At 33.9% G+C, this 21,631-nt stretch overlaps 1 protein-coding gene across 1 annotated transcript in view; it reads left to right on the forward strand.

The window, feature by feature from the left end:
• The window catches only part of CFAP47 (cilia and flagella associated protein 47), a 271,684-nt gene that overhangs the window by 134,833 nt on the left and 115,220 nt on the right, over positions 1–21,631 (forward strand). Inside the window, exons 51-52 of the mRNA XM_029964748.1 lie at positions 2,142–2,253; positions 11,051–11,188. Coding sequence (XP_029820608.1) covers positions 2,142–2,253; positions 11,051–11,188 — 250 coding nt within the window. The remainder of the gene's footprint in view (positions 1–2,141; positions 2,254–11,050; positions 11,189–21,631) is intronic.

Genomic DNA, 21,631 nt, shown 5'->3' on the forward strand with positions numbered 1-21,631 from the left:
TTCCTATTTGGGTATACAGTCACTTCCTTAAGATTAACAACTTCATTTTAAAATAGATGAGCTTCTGTTACTTCAGTTCTCAGAAAAGGTTTCCAAAACTTCTCTTCAATGACTGAAAATCATCAGACTTCCAGTCCATATTTACTCGTTGGCAATACATAGGTGTTTAATGTTTACAGTCAACTATGCCAGTACTGTTCCTTTTACTTTGACATCTTTTGGTAGAAACTAGTCAGGTGTGACCAGTCTTTGATGGAAAGTGTATTACCCCACTCTTGTGTTTTTGAGCCAATTTAAATTAATCACATTTATCCTACTTTTGGCTCTGTCTCCATGTTACTTTTTCCTTAAATAAAAATCTCATTTTAACTAATCTTATTTCTATCCTTAATAAATTGCTGTCATTTCTGTTATCCTATCCGTATTTTTAGGTACGTAGCCTTTACTTTTGTATACATTCTTTGTAAACTGAAATGGAATAGTCCACAAATGTAGAATCATGAATAACTTATTGTTTATCTTTTATTAAATTAAATTTCCCCATCTTCAGTGTGTAACAGCCCCTCCTTTCTTACACTTTCTCTATGTTAACAATAGTTAAAGATTTTTTTTTTAAATTTTTTTTTCTTATTTGCCAATTCAACAAGACTTTTCATTAGGCTCTTTTTTAGCCTTTTTATTTTTCTTCTTTTTCTTTTTTCTTCCCCCCCCCTTTTTTTTTCTCTTAACAAGCATTCTCATTTCCTGTGCTTTCTGGTTATTGGACTTTGAATATACAGTTTGAAATGCAGATTTGTTGGGGAAGAGGAAGATTTTTGCCTTACAGTTTTTTTCCCTGTTACTTGGAATAGAAGTTCCAGATTGCACCAGCACCTGAACAAGGGATTATATTAATGTAAATGCCACAGAGAGGGAATGTGTTATAGGCAATTATTGTCTGTATCAGAAGACAAGATGCTTAAAGAATTGGGTTTTTTCTACAGAAAATATTAAGAAAACATATTTACTTTAAAAAAAGTTACTTTTGGTAGGATGACTACGATCTGTGCATCTAATGCTGGTTTTGTTGCAAAAGAAATCTTTGTAGAATGCAGGTCTCCAGTTGGATGCTTGACAGGCTAGCTGTTGTCATTAATAAAATTACTAAATGAACTGGAAAAAAAAATTCAACCTTTTATGATTTAACTTGTAATTCTGCTCAAAATTCGCCTAAACAACACAGAGACCATTTTTTAATGTAATAAGAAGTTGCAGCATGCTATAGTACTACATGATATCCTGAAGATATTTTTTTAAAAGGCCTCCATGCTTCAGTGGAAAATTGTCACCTGTAGCAGAGTGCAGAAATTGCAATGTCAATTTAAAATGCTGTCCCTCAGCAGGAGTTTGCTTCACCCAGGGGCAGAGGTAACAGAAGAGAGGGTATGAGCAGAACCATTCACTCAGTTCACCTGCTGCTGTTTGTACCACCAGTGACTCCAGCAGGGAATCACCAGCTGTGTTTGGTGATGCCTCAGACTTCAGTGCCTCTTCCATGAGCAGCTGATCACAGAGTCTCTCTGTAAAAAGGGAGAAAGAAATGAGAGACGATTAAAAATACTCTCAGTATATATTATTGCAGTGAGCTTTATAGTTTACAAAATCTAAAATTCAGCAGATGAAAATTGTATTGGTCTTTTTATTGTTCACAGTTACTACGTATGTCACATATGCTTGTCGCTTAGGAAATGTGATATATCAAAAAGCACAGTTTAATATCCCTTGAGGTCTAGCAAATGATGTTAAAATGGCACTTCAGATTTTGCTTTGCTCTCTCTGGTTAGATGGATCACTATTGCTGAATATCTTTGTCATACTTCTAAAAAACAGTATGTAAAATATTAAGGCCCTGACTGTGCAGATCTATGTATATGTAAGTAGTTCCATGGTCTGAGCAATGACTTCAAAATTTGTGCTTGATATCATCTGTATATGCCAGCATTTCTCTTACATTATGTGTTCTTTCATGTCCATAAAGGCCAGGGTTTACTGATAGAATACTTACTTTTCAAAGCAAGTAGAATGGATATTGTGTCTATAGTGTTCTTGCAACAATAACTTGCTTTTGATGACTTTTCCTCTTTGTGAATTCTCTTCACCAGGTATATTCAGATCTTTCAATGGTGAGTGGTGCACCTGTTCTTACTTGCAATGCAGATGACACAGTTTCTTATACTTTGGGTGTGTCTCCGTGGAGACGAGGAACCTTTCAAGGTACAATTTAGAACTCAAATATATAAAATATCTCTATAAGGTAGCAGATTAAATCTGTTTACATCTGATGCTTACATTTGTTCTGCATAGCCTTTCTTCTGGAAGGAAGGCTATAATTACTGGTGATACTGGTTTTTAAGCTGGCTCATATTTTTATTTTAAAAGGTATCTTACTGCTAAATATGTGGTCAGGTTCTTCAAAATTACCGGCATATGTACAGTCTTATGCATTTAATTGTTCTCATGAAAATTGGCTCAATGGAAAGTAATGATTTTGAATTATCACCAAGTTCTTGAGTCTAAATTTAATTTTCCAAAACCTGATGAATACCTGTAGTTATTTTAGCACAATAGAACCAAAAATTTAAAGGCAGAGACCAGAATTTGATTTTTTCCGTAATTAATGTTCAATCTGTTGATCACAAGGCAAGAGTACATAAACAAAATGTAGTGAACTCAGTTCCTTCTTTGAGGTGTGTGGAGGCTTGGGGTAGCTAAAATTAATTGTACATAATTTGTGTCTGTCCATGTTTATGATGGTACTCTTCTGATACAGCAGCAAAACTCTTGCCTGGTTTATTTACTTATGTTAGGATATCATAGTTAATGTTTTGTCCTGAAAATAATTCTTTTAACAGTTCAGATTTCAAAAATTTTTAAATGCTTAGTAATAGTTCTGCAATTCCATGGTGCTCATTCTTTACCTCCTAATATGAAAAGCACAATCTTGAGAATGAGGCTGTACAATCAGTCTTTCTCTTCCTCGTGGGTTAACTCTTGTAGTAACTCTCAGCAGAGCACAGTACAAGAGAGTTTTGGAAGGAATTATGGAAACAGAAGAGATCATCCTAAAGGAGATGAATAGCACTTGGGAAAGCTAGATTTGAGCAACTTCTTAAACAAAAGGTTTTCTCACTGCATAAATCTCTTACTATATATGGTTTTGATTTTGTGAGTTCCTAACTCCAAGCACTTGGTTCTTCTACCTTCTTAGACAATTGAGATTAATGACAGCTGTTTTCTCAGCATTAAAAAGCTATTAAATCTTGTCCCTCAGGATGCCAAACTACTTTGCTCTTTTAGCCATTTTGGTTTTAGTATCTGATGTGTAAAATGTAAGTAATAATGCCATTTCAAGTCACAGGTGATTTGTGCAAAGAAGTTAATACTCATAGCAAAGCTTGGCCTAGTGCCATAGGAAGACTTCAGTGCCCTGATTTGTAGCCCTGAGAAAAAATTCACTTTATATGAATGGGAGTCAGCTTTCAATGAAATTGTGATCATCAAAAATGTGCAGCAGGAAATATTGAGGATATACTTAATTTTAACTTATGCCTTTTTTTTTAAGCATTAAAGATTTAGGAATAGTCTCTCCTTCTGCCTTAGAAAATCCCCAGTTCTTTTATGTATACTGAAAGTTTTAGTAGAAGAGGCTCCAAGGGATCTATCACACAGTAAATGAATACCAGGTGATAAAAGCCATGTCTTCAAAGGGACATTGATGGCGTGTTCAGATCTACATCTCCCATGTTCCATCATTCCCCTGACTTCTATTACAATGGTTTCCATTACGTTTTAAAGTATTATATGTTCACTGAGTGAAAAAAGAGAGAACAGTCAGTCTCTCTAACCCAACAAAAAGTTACTGGTTCAAATGCTGAGAACATACTCTTTTTCTCAGAAAAGTTCATTTATTTTTACACTTGAAAATAACTTCATAGAAGGCTAAAGTTAGGCTTTGAAAAGGACAGGGCCTGGCTATCTACAATCCACTCCCTGGCTCAGTGCTTGCTTTAATCACTACCTCAGGAAGTCATGTTCATTCTTCCTCTGGAGCAGAGACAGTTTTGGTTCTGTCACAGAAATTTGGGCGCATTCTCTAATCATTCAGCTGCTGTAGAGGGAAGAGGGGTGGAAGCAAGAGAGGCCACTGTCACAGCTTTGAAAGGCAGCAGCTGATTTTGCTGTCTGATGTAAGGTTTGAAATAAACCTAACTACCAGTTGTCCTATCTAAGGTAACATGTTAGGAAGTGCTTACTTTGTGACTTAAAGGAGAATGGAAGTCTGTCTGCTTTACACTGTGCAAGTCAGGGAAGTCATGTTTGTTCTCCAAAGCAGAATTTGCAGGTCCTGTGAAACTTTAGTGTCAAAGCTGATTGAAACAAAAAATATATATATGTATACATGCATTTTTGGCACTTTCAGGACTTTTCAACAGCCAGCCTGAAGCTTGAGGAACCCAGATTAGATGTAAGTGATCCAAGTTAGGACTCAGCAATCTTAGTCCTTTGTAGGTTCAAAATGCTACAGGTAAAGTATAACTGGTTTTTTTTTACCCCCAAGAAATGTATTCTTTATTCAGCTTGGTGAATTTGTTTAGAAGGAAGTAAATAATCCATGGGGCCAACATTCTGAATGATTAAAAATAAAAAGCAATTCTCAAAAGCTATCCACAGAGTGAGTAGACTTTATCCTGCAAGGAAAAAAGAACAACTATTTAGATGTCTAGTTGAAGACTGTCATAGTACCAGTGGATAATTTCAAGTTTAGAACTTCCTAACTTATAAGTATAAAACTTTGTAGACTTGGTGTTCTAGTACTATTTTTGTCATATTAAAATCAATTCTAATAAAAGAACTTTTTCTGTGTAAGTTGTTGTATTGAGCAAATGGTCTGCATTTTTCGAAGTCCTTTTAGCTGTAAAATTATATAGCTGCAAAATTATGCTTCTTTTGCTCTCTGTCTTGCTGTTTTATGGTTGCTAAGCTAAAAGTGGGCCCAGTTCTTTTCAAAAATCCATTTGGAAGAATTCCAATAAATGGCTAATATTATATGCTTCAGCTGGTTTGTAGCTGCATGACAGCTTTAACACAGAAATTGTAGCTAATAAACACCTCACACAAGATTCTGTCATTAGGTAAAATTCTTTAGCAATCTCTTTTCTAAGTAATAGAACAATTTCCTTTAGGCTTGATAAAGCATCTTCTACAGGTTGCTTTATCTTTTATCAAATTTTTGTTTCTGCTTTCCACAGAATAGATCAGAATTTTTCCAGAATAGCTCATGATGCTTGAGTATGTCTTATGCAGAAAAACTACACACTTGTTATAGTCAGCGCCCTTTTATCCATAAAAAAAATCTAGCTTTTGGAAAGGCTATTTTTAATTTTATGTATCACCTTTCATTAGTTTTTTAACTATACCTATATTTAGTAGGCAGTGATTTTCCATGCTAGTTGGAGCTTTTGAAGCTTAGATTGAGGAAAAAGGGCAGAATGTTCCAGGCCATGGCCTGTGAGATGCAACTGTAGGACAATTTCAGTGAGATGGTGAAGATCATGCCAATACAGTCTGGCCTGTAAATGAGTGAATTGAACTTGTTTGTTTAACAATATTTTCTTTTAAACACCAGTGTTAAAAAAGAATAAAATATTGTCCATTTCTTTGTTTGCTGGAATTCTGCAAATTGATCTACTGATCCCTCTAATTTCAATGGAATCATAAAAAACACATGAGGGAGGAAGAGCATCTCTGTAGTTTCTTGTAGCTTTTGCTGTATTTCCAGCACCTGCCTGGACCTTTGCTTTGAGCACTTCCTCTTCACCTGTGACACCCTGACAAAATGAGTCTAAATTGAGGTAATAATGACAAAGTCAGAAGGCTCTTCTGGTTGCTTGATTACCCTGAATGGTTCTGCTGAGTCACTGGATTTCACTGAGGGAGAGCCCCTCTGTTCATATGTGCCACCACCTGGCAGGATGATTCCTGGCATACATTTTCCACCTATCCTAGTGCAGTTGGAGCTACATGCTCCTGAGCCCTTTCATATTGTAGTTTCTTTGGCATATTAAGAAGAGACAGTGAGAATTGTAAATAAAACAATTCACCTCTTTATTAAATGCTAAAAAACCAGTTTGTGAATCATAGTTGACAGCGGGATTTGCCACTTACTCTTTTCTCCTAGATGTGAGTCTTAGAGCTGATTCTGAATTTTTTTCATTGATGCAGGGAACAATTCATTATTCCCAGTATACCAACATGTAGTAAGTAGGATTCACAGAAAGTCTTTAGAATTTATATGTCTCATTGTAGAGGTTTTCCTATGCAAAATAGAGATTATAAAGTTTGTTCTAACCCACAGTAAATATCATTTTTTGTCAGGAGAAAACTGCAAAAAGAAAAATTGGCCAAAGCTATAGCATACATAGATTACACTCCTCTTTTTAGTTTATCTTATATCTTCTGTGAAACTTTTTTATGGCAGCAACTATGTATAGATTTTGTTGGCTAGAAAAAAAAAAAGAAACACCAAAACCAACAAAACAGGAAAAGATAAAAAACCTCTCCTACTCCCAAGACTTTATTAAGTTCATGTTGGTATATTTAAACCACAAACCCAAACATTTCTATATCTTTTCAGATTTGTGTGATGATATAGCCTTCTGTTCTTGTTTCCAGTTAAAATACTGGGATATTGTGGACCTTTATCATCTCTCTAGAGCAGAAAATAATCATGTACAACACATATATTTCAAATACTCCATTTAAATTATACAGAAAGGAAAACATAGAATATTTCTTGCTTTCTTAATTGTGTTCATGGATGGAGTATTGTAGTATATAGCCAATGAGTCAGTCTAACATGTTGTGTTGCAATTACAATTTTATTGGGAAATAAATCAGCCTGCCTCCTTTTAAAGGGATACATCTTATCTCAAGCAATATAAAACAAAGCTTTGATATTAATACACGGACTGTAGTTATATGAAATGTTTAAACACTGGATAGTAAAGCTAGGAAATTTGCAATGATGTTTTGACCAAGAAAGCTTTTAATGGAATGATGTATCAGCAAAAAGAAAAACTTGATCTATGTAAATTTTAATTATTCATTTTCAGTATAATTCTGGGAATACTTGTATTATTGCTTCGGCAAAATTAGCATCCTATATGTGCAAGTTTAGTGTCTTATATATATGCTAAAGGAGAGCTGAGAAATGTTTTCTAAAATAGTTGATGATGGCATAATTCTGTGGCCACTTGAATCAGTGGGAATTGTATCTCTGGGATGTACAAGAAGTTTTGTTTGACTTTGAGTGTATGCTTCGAAAATTGTCAGCCATGACATTTTGGCAAGTTACATTGTTGTGTAATGTGTGACATAAGGAGTCAGAACTGAGCAACTGGATACAAGAAGAAACCTCAAACATCTGAGGACAGCTGTGTGTGAACAAATGATTATTTATTGGCTGTTTTGTAGCGTCAATAAGGAAACATGAGATACCACTGCCTTTGATGAAGTCAGTGTAAGCGACGGTGGTTCTGTAGGATGACAGGGGGGGATTCACAGTGGAAAGACCAGAACTTCCTGTGTCAAAGCCCTTTCATAGCACAGAAGCCAAGCTCAGCAGAACCTTATGAGAAAAATGTAAATTTGCTTTTTTTATTTGTTATTTTAAATCTTTCATTTTTGATACATTTTCTACACATTTTCAGTGTATTATTTATTACTTTATAGAGCACTAAGTACTTTTTATTCTTCTTCATTGTATAAAACTCTTTTATCCCATCCTGCAAAACATCTTTTGACAGGAATATTTTTGTAGCCCATAATTTGAATAAATTAATATATTTATGTATCGTCTACTATCTTGATCTCCACTAGTGCTCACTGGGTTGCACTATTAACTCTCAAACCAGGAGAGTATTCTTCTTAGGAATACTTCCTAGGAAAATATTCTGCATTAATTTATAGACTCAAGCAATACTATGTACTGTCCTCGCTGATAAGGATTCTGCATTTTGTATTTGACTGGAAATTAATACACTCTTTTCTTTTGTTATTTGCAGTTCTTGCCAACAATGATTTTTTTTTTCCCTAATAAAAAATTCAAATAGCTTTGAGCCAGTGGTAGATACTTTGGTGCCCATGAAAAATTATGAAAGACGATTTATGAATATTTTAAGATTAAGCAGATAAACTGAGTTATAAACTGTATGCCATCTGTAGTAAAACTCATTATTCTTTATTGAAATACTTTGACAGATTTAACTGAGAGCCTTGCAGAGATCTGAATTCACTACATCGATTCAGTCACCTTTATCGATCAAGAATATAACCTCATTGCTATTAATTCTGTTTGTTTGAGATCTGTTTTCCATAAAGAGGGAAAATTGAGTGTCAGTGATTATACTTCAATTCTTCACTGATTTTTTGATCATGCCACTGCTGGATTATCAGGACAGCAGTTTAGCAGTTCAAGTAGTTTTTAGTTACCATAGTTCTTCTACGCGCTCTTGGAATATTCTTGAGCGTTAGCGATTTATGCTTTTGGAACTTTTCAAGCATTCCAATATTTGCTGCAAATAAAAAGTAATTATTCAGAGTGGCTCAGCCCATTACTTTGATGCTTTTGAGAGCAGGGCAGGGAAAAACAAAGCACTGTTTGTTTTACCGTTTCCTTACTTAAAGCTCTGATCACTCATTTTCTGCCCCTCTTTCTCCCACACACACATATGCACAGTACATGATTCTGAAATACAGACAATTGGTAAAGAAAATCCCTCATTCTCACAGCAAGGAAGAACTATAAGGAAAAATTTCAAAAATTTTAAAATGAACTCTAACAAAGTATTATTTACTGTAAGAAGTCTTTATGAATGTATTGATTTTCAGCATTTCGTCGTCTTTTTTATCAACTTTAAAGCTATAATTTTGCATTTTTTTACTCAGCTTCTTATAGTTGTTCATATCTTTCAAACATATTGATAGTAAGGATGATATTTAAAATTAATGAATTCTCTCTTGCACTTTACTTCTCTCTTCTAATATTGTGCTTCAATCGACCACAATAATACTAGGATTATATATTGAGACATAAAGTCAGATTAACTAGTCAGTATTTATCCTAAGATCCATTAGCTATTAGTGCCATTAAATATGTCCTCTTACATCAATATTTATATACCTTGAGTATTTTCTTCAGATATCATTCCCCTGAGCTTTCCATAATTTTTTTTTTAATTCTTCTTACACATCTACCTTATCTTTCAAGATTAAAATAAAAATAATTCAATAGTTTCCTTAAATTGCAATCATTCTTCTACCTATTTGGACCCAATTTCTGGCTTATAAACTAGGAGTAATTTTATCAATTTGTGTAACTTTTTCATTTAAAACGCTTTGTTTTGGTTTTAATTATTTTTTATTTTATTCTTAGTTTCATTTATTTGTATTTTTATAGAATTTTCTTAACAGAAGAAAATTTGGAATTCTAATGTTTTTAAATTTAAACTTATATAGTTCCTCTGGATTTAAATACAAACCTATTTCCATTTTTTTGGTGTATATATCTGTGCTACCCAGTTGCTATCTCTCAAAGAAAAAGAGATTCTCTCCTGTAATTATGTAATTCAATCCTTCTTAGCAGAAATAATTTGTCAGTGTCTGTCTTTTTGAAATTGCCACCTGAGGTAGCTACCAGTGAGAGTATCATGAACAAATTTTGTGTTTTTCAAGCCTTCCTGGTAACATTTGACTTCAGTTATGTTCTATTTGCCTTTTTTTTCTAAGAGCAACATCATTCTGGCACAGTGTTACTATTGAAAGTAATCATGAGGCCATTTGATTAAGGTTGAACCCTCCTAAAAAGAAAAGTCATGGAATGGTTTGATTGGAAGGGACCTTAAAGATCATCTCGTTCCATGCAGCTTTTTTTCGGAAGTCTGGGGAGAAAAAAGTTGATCCTCAAGAACTGTAAATGAGACTGGTGTGTACAGGTGTATGTTCAGAAGGCTTGATCAGGTCCTGGCTGCCAAAGTCACAGCAGCTTCCTGAGCCAAGTGTGACCTGTGTGGTACCATGTCTACCCTCACTGCTGCTCCCTTTCCCAGGTCCCACCTGAGCCTTGCTGTTCAGCTTCAGCTGTTCCATTAGCTAGAAAGGTGCTAAATTCAGCTTCTCAGGGAGCACAGCACATCCTCTCTGCCATGTGATCCTGCTGGCACACATCCATCCCACTCAAAGCTGGAGAAACAAAAACCACCATGAGATGTAGGTGTTTTCAAATCCAGTTGTTCTGTGACTCTCATATTAATTCTCCATTTCAAATTTTAAAAGTTCCATTCCCAAGCCTTTAATAAGACACTTTTATCAAGTGGCAACTTGAAAATCCTGGTTTTACAGTCTCTCTGTATTTTGTCTTCCTGAAATACTTGATTACAACTTAACATACAATACAAAACCAGATCCAGAGGAATATTCTAGCAATTCCATTCATTGTCTTATAGCATTAGAATGAGACACTCTGATTAAAAAAAAAACAAAACAAAAGAAAACAAAAACCAAAACAAACAAAAAAACCAAAAAAACCCAAAAAAACCAACCAAACAAACAAAAAAACCCCAAAAAAACACAAACCAAACAGAAAGAATCAAGACTATGCATAGAAAATTGAGCTGGAAAAAAAATAATGTTATTGACCACTATATTTTATAATATTTATGAAGTGGGTGTGCTTGTATTTCTTATTACTGATTTTTTCCATGTACTCATTACGGATCTGTTCAGGTAAGTAGAAAAGCACTTTGGGGAGAAAAAATGATGAATTTCCTTGTACTCACTCAAGATGTATTTTTAAATACCATAAATTATAATTGGATGGCTGACACCTGGAGTAGAAGTTTTACTTCATTTTTTTATTAGTTCTGAACTGAGGAGATGCTCGTACATGTCTGGCAGTCTCTTTTTTTAAAGCTAATGCCTGGATAATATAACACCTGGTATCTATTTGTTTTAGGAGTAATTTCATTTGTTGCTCAAGATGAAGACCAAGAGCAGTCTCAATGCAACAGCTCACCAGAGAAGACAGATGGTAAACAGACACTTCAGAAATTGCCAACAGAGACACCACAAATTCTTGATGCAGCAAACATTGGTATGTTTATTATTATGGATAAATTCATTGTCAATTTTTATAAAATTTTATCATAATATGTTTTAAATTAAAATTTAATTTAGTATGCCAGACCACATGCCTACAAACAGTGTTAAGTCAAATATTTATTCCAGAAATATATGAAATTCTTCTCTTATGTTTTTTGGAGCATTTTTATGAAATGTTAAGCTAAGCTTGGTTTTTCTTCTCCTCTTTTTATTTTTTTTGACAATGTCACTGACTGTTGCTTGCTGTTGGAGAGGAGAAGAATTTTTTTAATGCTTTCTTTATAACTATCCAATAATATAAATAGTGCTGATGTCAAAGCAGAGGATTTCTGAAATTTGTATTGCTCCTCTTTATTCCACTGTGGAAAAAATTTCCTTTTAACTGTCAGTCATAGATGATCCTTTGGCCAGTTCCAGTAAAATCAAGAAGAGAAAATATACCTAGTTTCATATTGTCACCAACTAGTTTATTCTAAACAGTTTCTGCATTACTTCTGAGATTTTAAATGTTCCAGAGAAATACTTTTGTGATTGCAAGTGTGCACACCAAGTTGACAAAGGTAGGTTTTTTGTTTGCTTTCTTATTTTCTTTCCACTTTCTTAATTATATTTGCAAGTAAAACTTTGCCTATAGAACTATGCTTTTTGTGCTTTTAATATCTAATTTGGTATGTATTTAAATTATCACATATTGTGTTGAATGACTAAAGCATATTTCTTGCAAGCAAAGCTATCAAGGAAAGTTTTAAACTGAAAAAGGAGTTGTTTTCGCCAATATTTAGATTTGAGGAAATGGATAAAAACTTGTAATTGGAGATCTCTTTGTCTTCTTTATAACTGTATTTTCTAGGTAGATTAAAACTAGAATTCATCTAGCTCTAAAAGGAATTAGAAGTTAATTTTATCAATAAATAAATAATTTGAGCTAAGTCAGTGTGAATATCAGAAAATCTGTTCTTTTGTAGTCTATTAACATCTGTAAATAATAATATCTAGATACTCAGAGATTTTTATCCCATCTCTGATATGAAGCCATGCCAAGAATTTACAATCTGTATAGACAGGGCAAAGGCAGGAAGAAGACAGAAGCCCAGGGGAGTGAAGTGACTCTCCCTGACCATACCAGTAGCTTAATGTTGGGGAGTATTAAAAAAACACACCCTTTTCTTCCTCACAAGCCAGAGCCCTATGAATGAATACACATTGTCTCTCTGATCTACCAGATTTGTTACCACATTCCTCTTTGCTAAATATTTCATGTGAATTTTGAAACATTCCTTTTTTTATACAGTTCCAAGTACGGGTGTAGTTTCTTTGTGGTCTGCAGTTTGCTTCTTTTTAACATCTGTAGTTAAAACTAACAAAAGATAATAAAGTTACTTCTGTGATTATGTAGCTCTTGTATAAAACCAGATCTTTCAAAATGTTATTTTTGTGCAAATAGTTGATAATACGAGTTTAGAATGGAAGTGAAAGAGAGTAATTAGCAGCACATGGCTAAATGTTGTTTTAATAAGATGACAGAAAATAAAATAGAAAATAAGATGACCAAAGGTTTAAGGTTTTCCCTTAGTGCTTATGATACAGATAAGACTGTTGCAGCAGATAATTATAAATTATAATTAAAAAAGCAAAAAGCAAGTCAATGCTTGACAAATAAAGGAACAGGGATTGAGAAGAAGTCTAGAAATATTAAATAGAGGATTCTGAAAGCCAAAGGAAAGAAAAAGTAATCTGTATTTAAAAAGAAAGAGTTTTGTGAGGACAGTACAGATTCAGTTCTTCGGTTTAGTATATTTAATGGGAATATTAGAAGTGTTGAACAGTACTGCTTTTTAAAATTCTGATGTAAGAAGAGCTAGAAATAGGAAGAAGTCCATAAGAAGTCAGTTAGAAAGAAATGAAATAATCAGTATTTAGCATTCACTGTTTTCAAGGTCCAAGAATATTTTCCTGCATTAGCCTCCTACAATGAATTTTCATATACAGCAACATGGAAATTGGTTGGCATTAAAACTCATACAGCACATCATTGCAAGTTTACAGAAGAAGGATTTTAACAGATATTGAATTAGGTGATATATAAAGACAGTGCAGTAGAGATGAGAATTATAGATTTCAACGTATTAAGAGAAATTAATCATAAAACAAATATAAGGAGTGATGCTAAGTACATGGAAATACTGGAGATAATCTTTGAATCTCTGCTGAAAGCTTGAATTAAGTTATCCTTCTGTTGTCTAAATTAAATACTTTTTCTTACGAGGTTTTTGCAAATTTAAGAATCGTCAGTTCAAAACTGGAGAAGGCTGAAAATAGAAGGTTAAGTAAGAAAATTGCTTAAGTGAGTGAATGTCTCAGTACTGTCCCTGTCACGAGTATGAATTGAGGGCATTGTTCCTAGGTAGAAAATGCAATGTGAATTCCACTTTTACTGTTACTGATAAACCTTTTGCTCAGTTTGGCTCCCCAGTAACAATGTGAGACTGACTGGTCTATTTATAAATTCAAAATGTTTTTTGAACATGTTCAATACATTAAAATACAATAAATTTATGTAATGAAACATTAGTTTATGTAATGAAACTTGTTGAGAGGGGCCAGGTCATCAGCTCCAAATCAGTTCCTTTTTTACTGTGCACTAATTTACATGGATATAATCACTCCTGCACAGAGAATTTCACTGGTAACTGGAGCAATCTGCACAGCTTATTCATATATGGTTGGGTCAAATTACTGCATCTTATCTTTCAGTTGCCATCTTTTGGTATTTTGTGCTACTGTGGAGTTATATCTTTGCCTTACTGTAACCTGTAACATGTTTCTAGTATATTGTACTAACTCAAGTTACATGACTGCTAGCAATGTTTAGGATTGCTTTCCTAAGTGGACTTAAATGTGAAATGACTCTTCCCTAATACAGTGTCATGTAATAATAGAATTACTTCTTCGGTACAGAAAATATACCCTTTCACATCCTAGGAAGAGCAAGCTTTGATCTCACCTTTAAATCAACCAAGTGCTTCTAGTCATTGTAAAAAACATTATCTGTCATGACAACGATTCATTTGTACTAGACATCTATAATGTCTGCAAGTGGGAGAGGTACCTGTTGAAAATAGCCAAATAGAGATGGAATATCATCATCATCATCATCATCATGGCTATAACAAGATCTGATCTAACATAGGTGATAGTCTTCTTCTGAACTTACTTCAAAGAAGAACTAACAGAGTCTTTATCCTACACAGTTTTTTTTACACCTCTATTTTTCACAGTACTTTTACATAAAAATTATTATATGACTTTTCATAGTAGAATGATTGATGGATATATCCAAGATTTAGGAATTATTAATTGCAAGGTGCACACCACTAGTAGAATGCAAACCCTTTGCTTTTGACCAGAGGCATCACACACTGAAGAAGTGCATCCCAGGGCTGAGAATCCCAAGGGCTACTGTGACTGTAGCAGAAAATAGTGGACTTGGGATGTACAAAAAATGAATATGCAAACTTGAATCATCATAGGCCAAAACAAGTATGAGGTTGTCCATAACTGAATAAGGTTAGGAAAAAGTCTCTAGTGATTAACACAAATACACCAAATGTTTTTGTCCTGCTGTCAGTCAATGGAAATAATTCCTTTTAAACATACTAGAAATTACTACCTTGCTATACACACCTCAACATTCAATATAATCTTTAGGTACACATACTTATGCATTATGTAGTTATATATGTGTTTATTTACCTTTTTACCTTTTTTTTCTGCTTCAAATTGTAGGTATGACTGTAGCAGAATATAATGATTTCTAGAATAGCTTTCATATGTTCTTTATATAATTTCTATCAAAGTTACTCATTATGATCTTCCAAAAACCTAATGATTCTGAAGTTTGTTCATGATTTTTTTTTCTCCTTCAGATGTATTTAAAGAAAATCACATTTAGTCCTTGCAGTGAAAATCACAGTGATTCCTCATGACAAATCCTTTTTATACTGCCTTGTACAAGAGGGGAAAAAAAGAAAACAAACCAAAACCCAAACAGAAAAATGTCTGCAGAGCAGATGTAGTGACAGGGGCTTTCCCCTTTCTAAACTGACATGGAGTTTTAGTTCTTTCCAAAAGGTATTTCTGTCTTTGAAGAGAAGAAGTCCTAGGTTTTTTTTCTCATGGGATCCAAAAGTAAAACAAGGCTGTTTGCTAAGACTGAAAGTAAGATGCAGCTTATTTTTCATGTAAGATTTTTCTTTAGATATTCCTATATAATAAAGTGCTAAAATCATAAATAAATATTAGCCATTAATAGGTGTTTTTTTCACAATCTCACTAAATACTGTGAAGCCTCCTACACTTGTTGAAATTTTCTCTCAGAGGAAATTTTTCTACTCTGCTACAGAGTTCATGATAACTTCTTGAAGTGAACTGTCCTTGGACAATTGTCCCTGTGTTGTGCCCTTTGCTGTGTAGCCTGTGGGCAATAGGGAGGATGTTTGGCTCAGCTTCTGCTAGACCAGCCCAGGCATCCTCAGGAATCTGATCCCCTGTAAGGAAGAGTCGAGTTGGTGTGGTTGCTGCAATGGCTAAGGCTTGCACTGAGACTGAAAATCCCCCTCTCCCAGCATCCCTCACCCTCTCTGTCTTTCCAGCAGCAAGTCTCAGCACAGAGCTGGCATTTAAGCAACAGATTTTTAATGTTCCTGCCAGTGGTGATGTCTCACAGAGCACTACAGATGCAGGATGTTTGTTTGTACAGTGTGGGAATTTTGCATGTGCTGTTGTTTTATTGTGGTTGCCCTAGGCATTCCCTTTATCAAAAGATTATAGTTTCCATTGTGTTTGTCTTATGGAACGCATTTAGATTTTTATGCCATTGCCAAATTTTTCAATTGCTGTGTACTTGAAAGGCATAACATCAAAAAGATACATTACTTCTGAATAGGCCATGATGAAAATGTGCAGTCAAAGTGTTTAGGCCAGACATTCCTTTTGGAAAAGCCTATTTTAATTATCTTTTTAAAACTAATTTATCCTTCAACCAGGCCTTCAATGACAGGCGACATTTTCTAACCTAAGTTGTCATTGTAGTTCTTATGATACATCTCTGACAGTTTAGAGCCTTTCCCACTGTGTTTAAAATATGCTTTTGAGTGGGTTCTTTGAGGAACTGATGCCTTTGAAAGGTAATGATACTTGCCTGTGTCCTCCTGGACTTCCAGGCTTTAAATCAATCCCTGAGAGCTGAACATCTGTGGTAGCACGCTGGGGTACTCACATAAGAAAGGTAATGATATAATGTCTTTGTTCTAGCAGCTGTTAAAGGTGATTAAGAGGAAAACAGTATTCAGCATACCCAAAATTTAAAATAAGGCTTTAAAATTATTATTCATTATAATATTTTTCAAAGATCACAAGAACTGAGTATACAATGGTAAATGATAGGATTTATTCAGTGTTAATGAAATATTATGATTCCTTTATGATACCTTTAATATAGTCAAGATATAACTGATATAAATTGCATGAATATTTACTTCTGGAATTACTATCTTTTTAGCAGGACTGTTCTTAAAAATAATTTTATCTACCCCATAAATGTTGATTGTGTAAAACTATTTTTCAGTCAAATCTGCACACTGTATATTCAAGCATGGTCTTCTCCACCTTCAGATTAGTTTGTTTTGAGTCTCCCTCTTCAGGGGAAAAATGAAGTTTCAGAAGAACTACCCAAAGAAAATAATTCCCATGTAAACTGCATGCATATTTGCAAATTTAAAATACCAACCACGGCTTGCTTTTTTCTTTTCTTTTTTCTTTTTTTTTTTAATGGCATTTTGGCATTTGCAGCTATACTTATGTTAGTGCATCCAAGCTTTTGGGGATGGTTTAGCATATGTAGAACATTAAGGATTAGACTGTTTTATGCTTTTTTCCTTTGTCAAAAAGATGGTTCAATTATTGCTGGCTTTCTCAGTAGGTGCCCTTCTGCAGTACTACAGTCTGCTAGATGTCATGCATTTTCCTTGTGCCCTTTTGAGACTCAGAACAGCTTGATTCCTCTAATAAACTAACATGTTGTTTTGAAACCATTCAGATGTAGCGATGCTTCAAGGACCTGTGGAATTTTGTGGAGCATGGTATGTGTGCAATTAAAAGTTTGTGCAAACAAAGTGTGGTAGCCCATTTAAAATTTACAACAAAAGCAATTTGTAACTGCTCACAGTGTAAGGCTTCTGGTGAACTTTAGGCTGCATCATCCTTCATGCAGCAGGTGTTTTAATATTGCTGTGCTGAGAAGGCAAGTAATGTTGCATCTGCACTAACCACAAATTAGTCACTCCTCCTGTAAACCTGTACATCTGTATATTTTTGGGTATCACGGCATGTAGGATTGCATTTGCGTATAAACAGATTAAATTTTACTACCTAATTAAGGTGTCTGTGATGTGCACTGTGCTTGTTCTGAAAGTCTGTATATGCTATAAACTACATTACTGAGAAACACATCATTCTGTCGTGTCTGGCAGACCTCAAATGTGTATGTATGGCATTTTGCCAATTAGTAGCCCATTTTTAACAAAAAAATATTCTGAAAAACAAAATCCCTAGCAGAAATAATGAGAGGGGCTCATTATAGGGCTCACATGACAGGTTCAGGTATAAACTCTTCCTAGTAGTGTGTGACAGAACACATTCAGAGACATATAAAAACATAACATTTTTGAAAGCAAATAGGAAATAAGCAACAGAGTAGTAGTTTCTTTACAGCCTGTGCCCTTGTTACTAGGTTTGAGTGTTTGACATGCCCTTTATCTAGGTCATCATTTTGCCTTTCCTACCTTATCATGCTTACAAACAATTATTCTTTTACCCTTTAGCAAGTAATGAATTATAAACACACAGAGAGCACATAATGGTAATGAAAAAGAGCACTAATATTTACTAGATCCTCACAGTTGTATAAGCATGTCTGGGGCTGAAGATAATGATGTGAGGAGAGGATGGAGGGAAGGTCTCTGTCAGTCTCCTTTGTCATGCTGCTTCAATTGCTGTGACCTCTGAAATTATTCCCTGAGCCAGAAAACAGGAAAAAGTCAAACTTTACAGCCTAATACATAGGACAGTTCAGAGGAAGTAGAGTTCAAATCAAATATATGATTTTTTTCTAAGAAGTCTTTTACAATATGGTGTGGGTTTTTCCTATCTGAATAATTACTTGAATCTATTACATGGATCCAAATATTATGACACATTCCAATTACTGCAACATCTAAGGGTGAGAACAGTTTCCTTCAAGGTGTATGTTCAGTTGTTCAAGCAGAGAAAAGAACTGAATATACATTCTCAGAGCCTGGTAGGGCAATCCAACAGTTAAACTATTTTATAAATAGATTCACAAAATCCAAAGCAAAGTTTTTGTGTATTTATTTATTTACTGCAAGTTTCTGAAAAATACTCAATTCAGAAATATCAATTAAAATGTAAGGTTGAGTCCAAATGCTGTTTGTAGGATGACAGGGATCATAATTCCCAACGGGAGAAAATAAAGCATATTTCTCCTTCCAATCTAATTTACTTTTTTATTTTACCATTGGGCACCCTCTCCCCCACCCAAGTGGTGTTGTTATTAGTATTAGTATTATATTACAAGTACTGTTATACTGTCATAACTGGACAAGTTTGCATTGTGTGCTACTGTCATTGTCTGACTTTGAAGCTATAACTAGGTTGTTCCTGAAGACTGTGATTGTGTAAGCAATTTTTTTTGTTAGTAAAACTCTCAGTTTACCTCATTGTTCTTCATGGATAAAACTCTCACCTATCTCAGATCCTGTTGTCTACTTGGTAGCCTGCTGCTGGAATTTGCTAAGGACTTTTACTTCTATAGCAGCTGCAAAATAACTTGCCCATTCAGAATTCTGGCTTTTAATTTGTCCCAGACACTGAACACTCCTGCATTCCCATACATTCACTTATGAGGTAGATTTGTCAAACTAACAAAAGATTTTTACTGAGTAGAGGATAGATATTTCTGGTTCCTTGAAGTGCTTTATTTGTTGTGGTCTCTACTGTCTCTGTCAAAATATTTCCTTTTCTTTCTCTCTGGGTACTGTGGAGTCCTAATTGCTTTTGGCATTATTATGAAATTATAGGTATTGGGGAAGTACTGTTTCCCACTGTGGCAAAAGAGAGATGGTATTTTATATGTTGTCATCAGAGAGCAAAAGTATGTGTGCAAGAAGTTTTTTTAGGTTAGAATGAAGTATAAAAATATGATTAGCATTTCTGGTAAGATAGTGAACTTGTGCTATTTAGGAAGAAAGCTGCTTCTTTCATAGTATAAGTGATATATATACTAATTATTGTTGAATGTTATGAAGAATTAAATTTCATTAAATTCTCTGGATTTATTGGTTATCTACACCCTATTTACCCACCAATATATTGAAAAGTTAGTAAAAACAACCTGATTAAGTTCAGCATCTGTAAACATGGCAGACAATATCCATGAAATTAATGAAGGGTTGGTTTTATTTAGCATGGAATTACATGAACATAAAGCTCCTCTACTTGAAGATTAATGGAATTTTACTTCATAATTTCTTTTTTTATTGAAAACATAAATTGCTCACACAACTCTACAATAGGTTTTCTGAAACCTAATGAAAATCTGCTCACTTCATCATCATGCCCAGGATTCTATTTCATATAAGTCATTTTCTATTTTATGGATGTATAGAGAAATAAACATAGTTTTCCTAAAATGACCTGATTGTTCAGCAGAAATCCTTATTAATATCTTCTCCAGGGAAGACATATTTTTTATCCCAGAATAATATTGCCTTTTCTGTGCGTGTGGTGTTGCTCAGTGTTGCCATTTTGCCTTACCTGAGGAGAATAAGATGAAATGCCTACTCAATGGCAGAGCTTAGGATGGAAAGTTATCCACATTCCAATGAACTTGATTAAAAAGTTCCTTTTAAAGTAAAAGGATTATTCGGAAAAAAAAAAAAAAAGACACACTTGTCAAATTTAGTGCCTTTGCATTTGCCTAGCTGTGTTTCTGTGAAACGCTGCAATAAGACTTTATTAGGGTTGATAAAATGATTTTGGTTAATTTTGTATTTTTAGAATACTAACTGCATTTTTGAAAAAAATATTTTTGTTCAGTAAAAGCAGAATAAATTTTTTTCTAATGAATGGCAGTCAGGAATCACTCAGTATGGTGCATGAGTATGTTTTTTGTAATTCTGGTTTATCTTCACTTAGGAAACAGACATTCTTAGCCTTAGTTTTTAACATGTTTTTATATGGAAACTGCATATGCTGAGCCTGCCTGAGTATGGTAGAGAATTTAAGAGTCAACTCTATCTGGAAGTGAGCTGTCTTCTCACTGAAATCTCATGTAGGTTCACATAATAAAATGAAATTTATCTCAAATTTAAAAGTTCAGTTAGAAATTTATGTATATTCCAGGAAATGTTGTCAAATTAGTTTCCTGGTAGCTAAAAGCGGCAAAGTATTTAAATATTAATTAAGTTCTATATTAAAAATGAAGATATGTTGCACTCACCTTTTTTTAGGTCTTTTTTGAAGCTACTGAATTCCAAACTGGCCAATATCAAACTTTTAGTGGAATAATGCAATTGATTTTACCATAGTTTCTAAATTCCAAGGTAATTTCTACAATTCAATTGTTTCGATGGTATTTTCCTCTCAAAGGAAAGGCTTGTGCTGCTTGCATGTGCAGGAACTCATAAGGGCAGTTATTTGCTTTTGTAACACAACACTAGTGAAAACTGGGATACCTTTGTCTTCAGTAAGCTTATTTTTAATATGTTATGTTGACAATAATAAAATATGAGTTGGAATTTCATAATAAAGAAGATGAAATATATTTCACCACTGCATATTACATCTAGAGAGCATAAAACTTGGAGGACTGTTAAGTATCTTTAACAGGCCTTAGCTGCTAAGACTTAAAAATGAAAAGTTTGCTAAGCCTTTGCAATAAATATTTGTCATAATAAATAAGAGGCATATTTGTGAACAGACTTCTGAGACTGAAGAATACATGCTTCTTTACTGCTGTCTTTTGGGTTTATTTGACTTCTAGCTTTTCACAGGGCATTATATTTAACTAATGTACTCTTATGTAATCTATGTTTTACTAATGTACATTTATATTTTATTCAATAATTTGTGTTTGACTGAAACAAGAGTTGAAAACAGGAATTAATTACACATTATGGTGTGCTTTTTCAATAAAAGTATTTTAACAATTCTAAAATCATACTAATTTCACATTTTATTTTTCTGACTACAGTCCTTTGATGTTAAATGTTCTGTTAGTAGCCAAAAAGTTAAATTTATGAAGGTAAATTATGTAATATGACATCACCTATTAAAATAAAGAAAAAGACCCCCAAAC

The sequence above is a fragment of the Manacus vitellinus genome, unplaced genomic scaffold, assembly GCF_001715985.3.
Source record: "Manacus vitellinus isolate BGI_N305 unplaced genomic scaffold, ASM171598v3 scaffold_7_pilon, whole genome shotgun sequence".
NCBI lineage: Eukaryota > Metazoa > Chordata > Aves > Passeriformes > Pipridae > Manacus > Manacus vitellinus.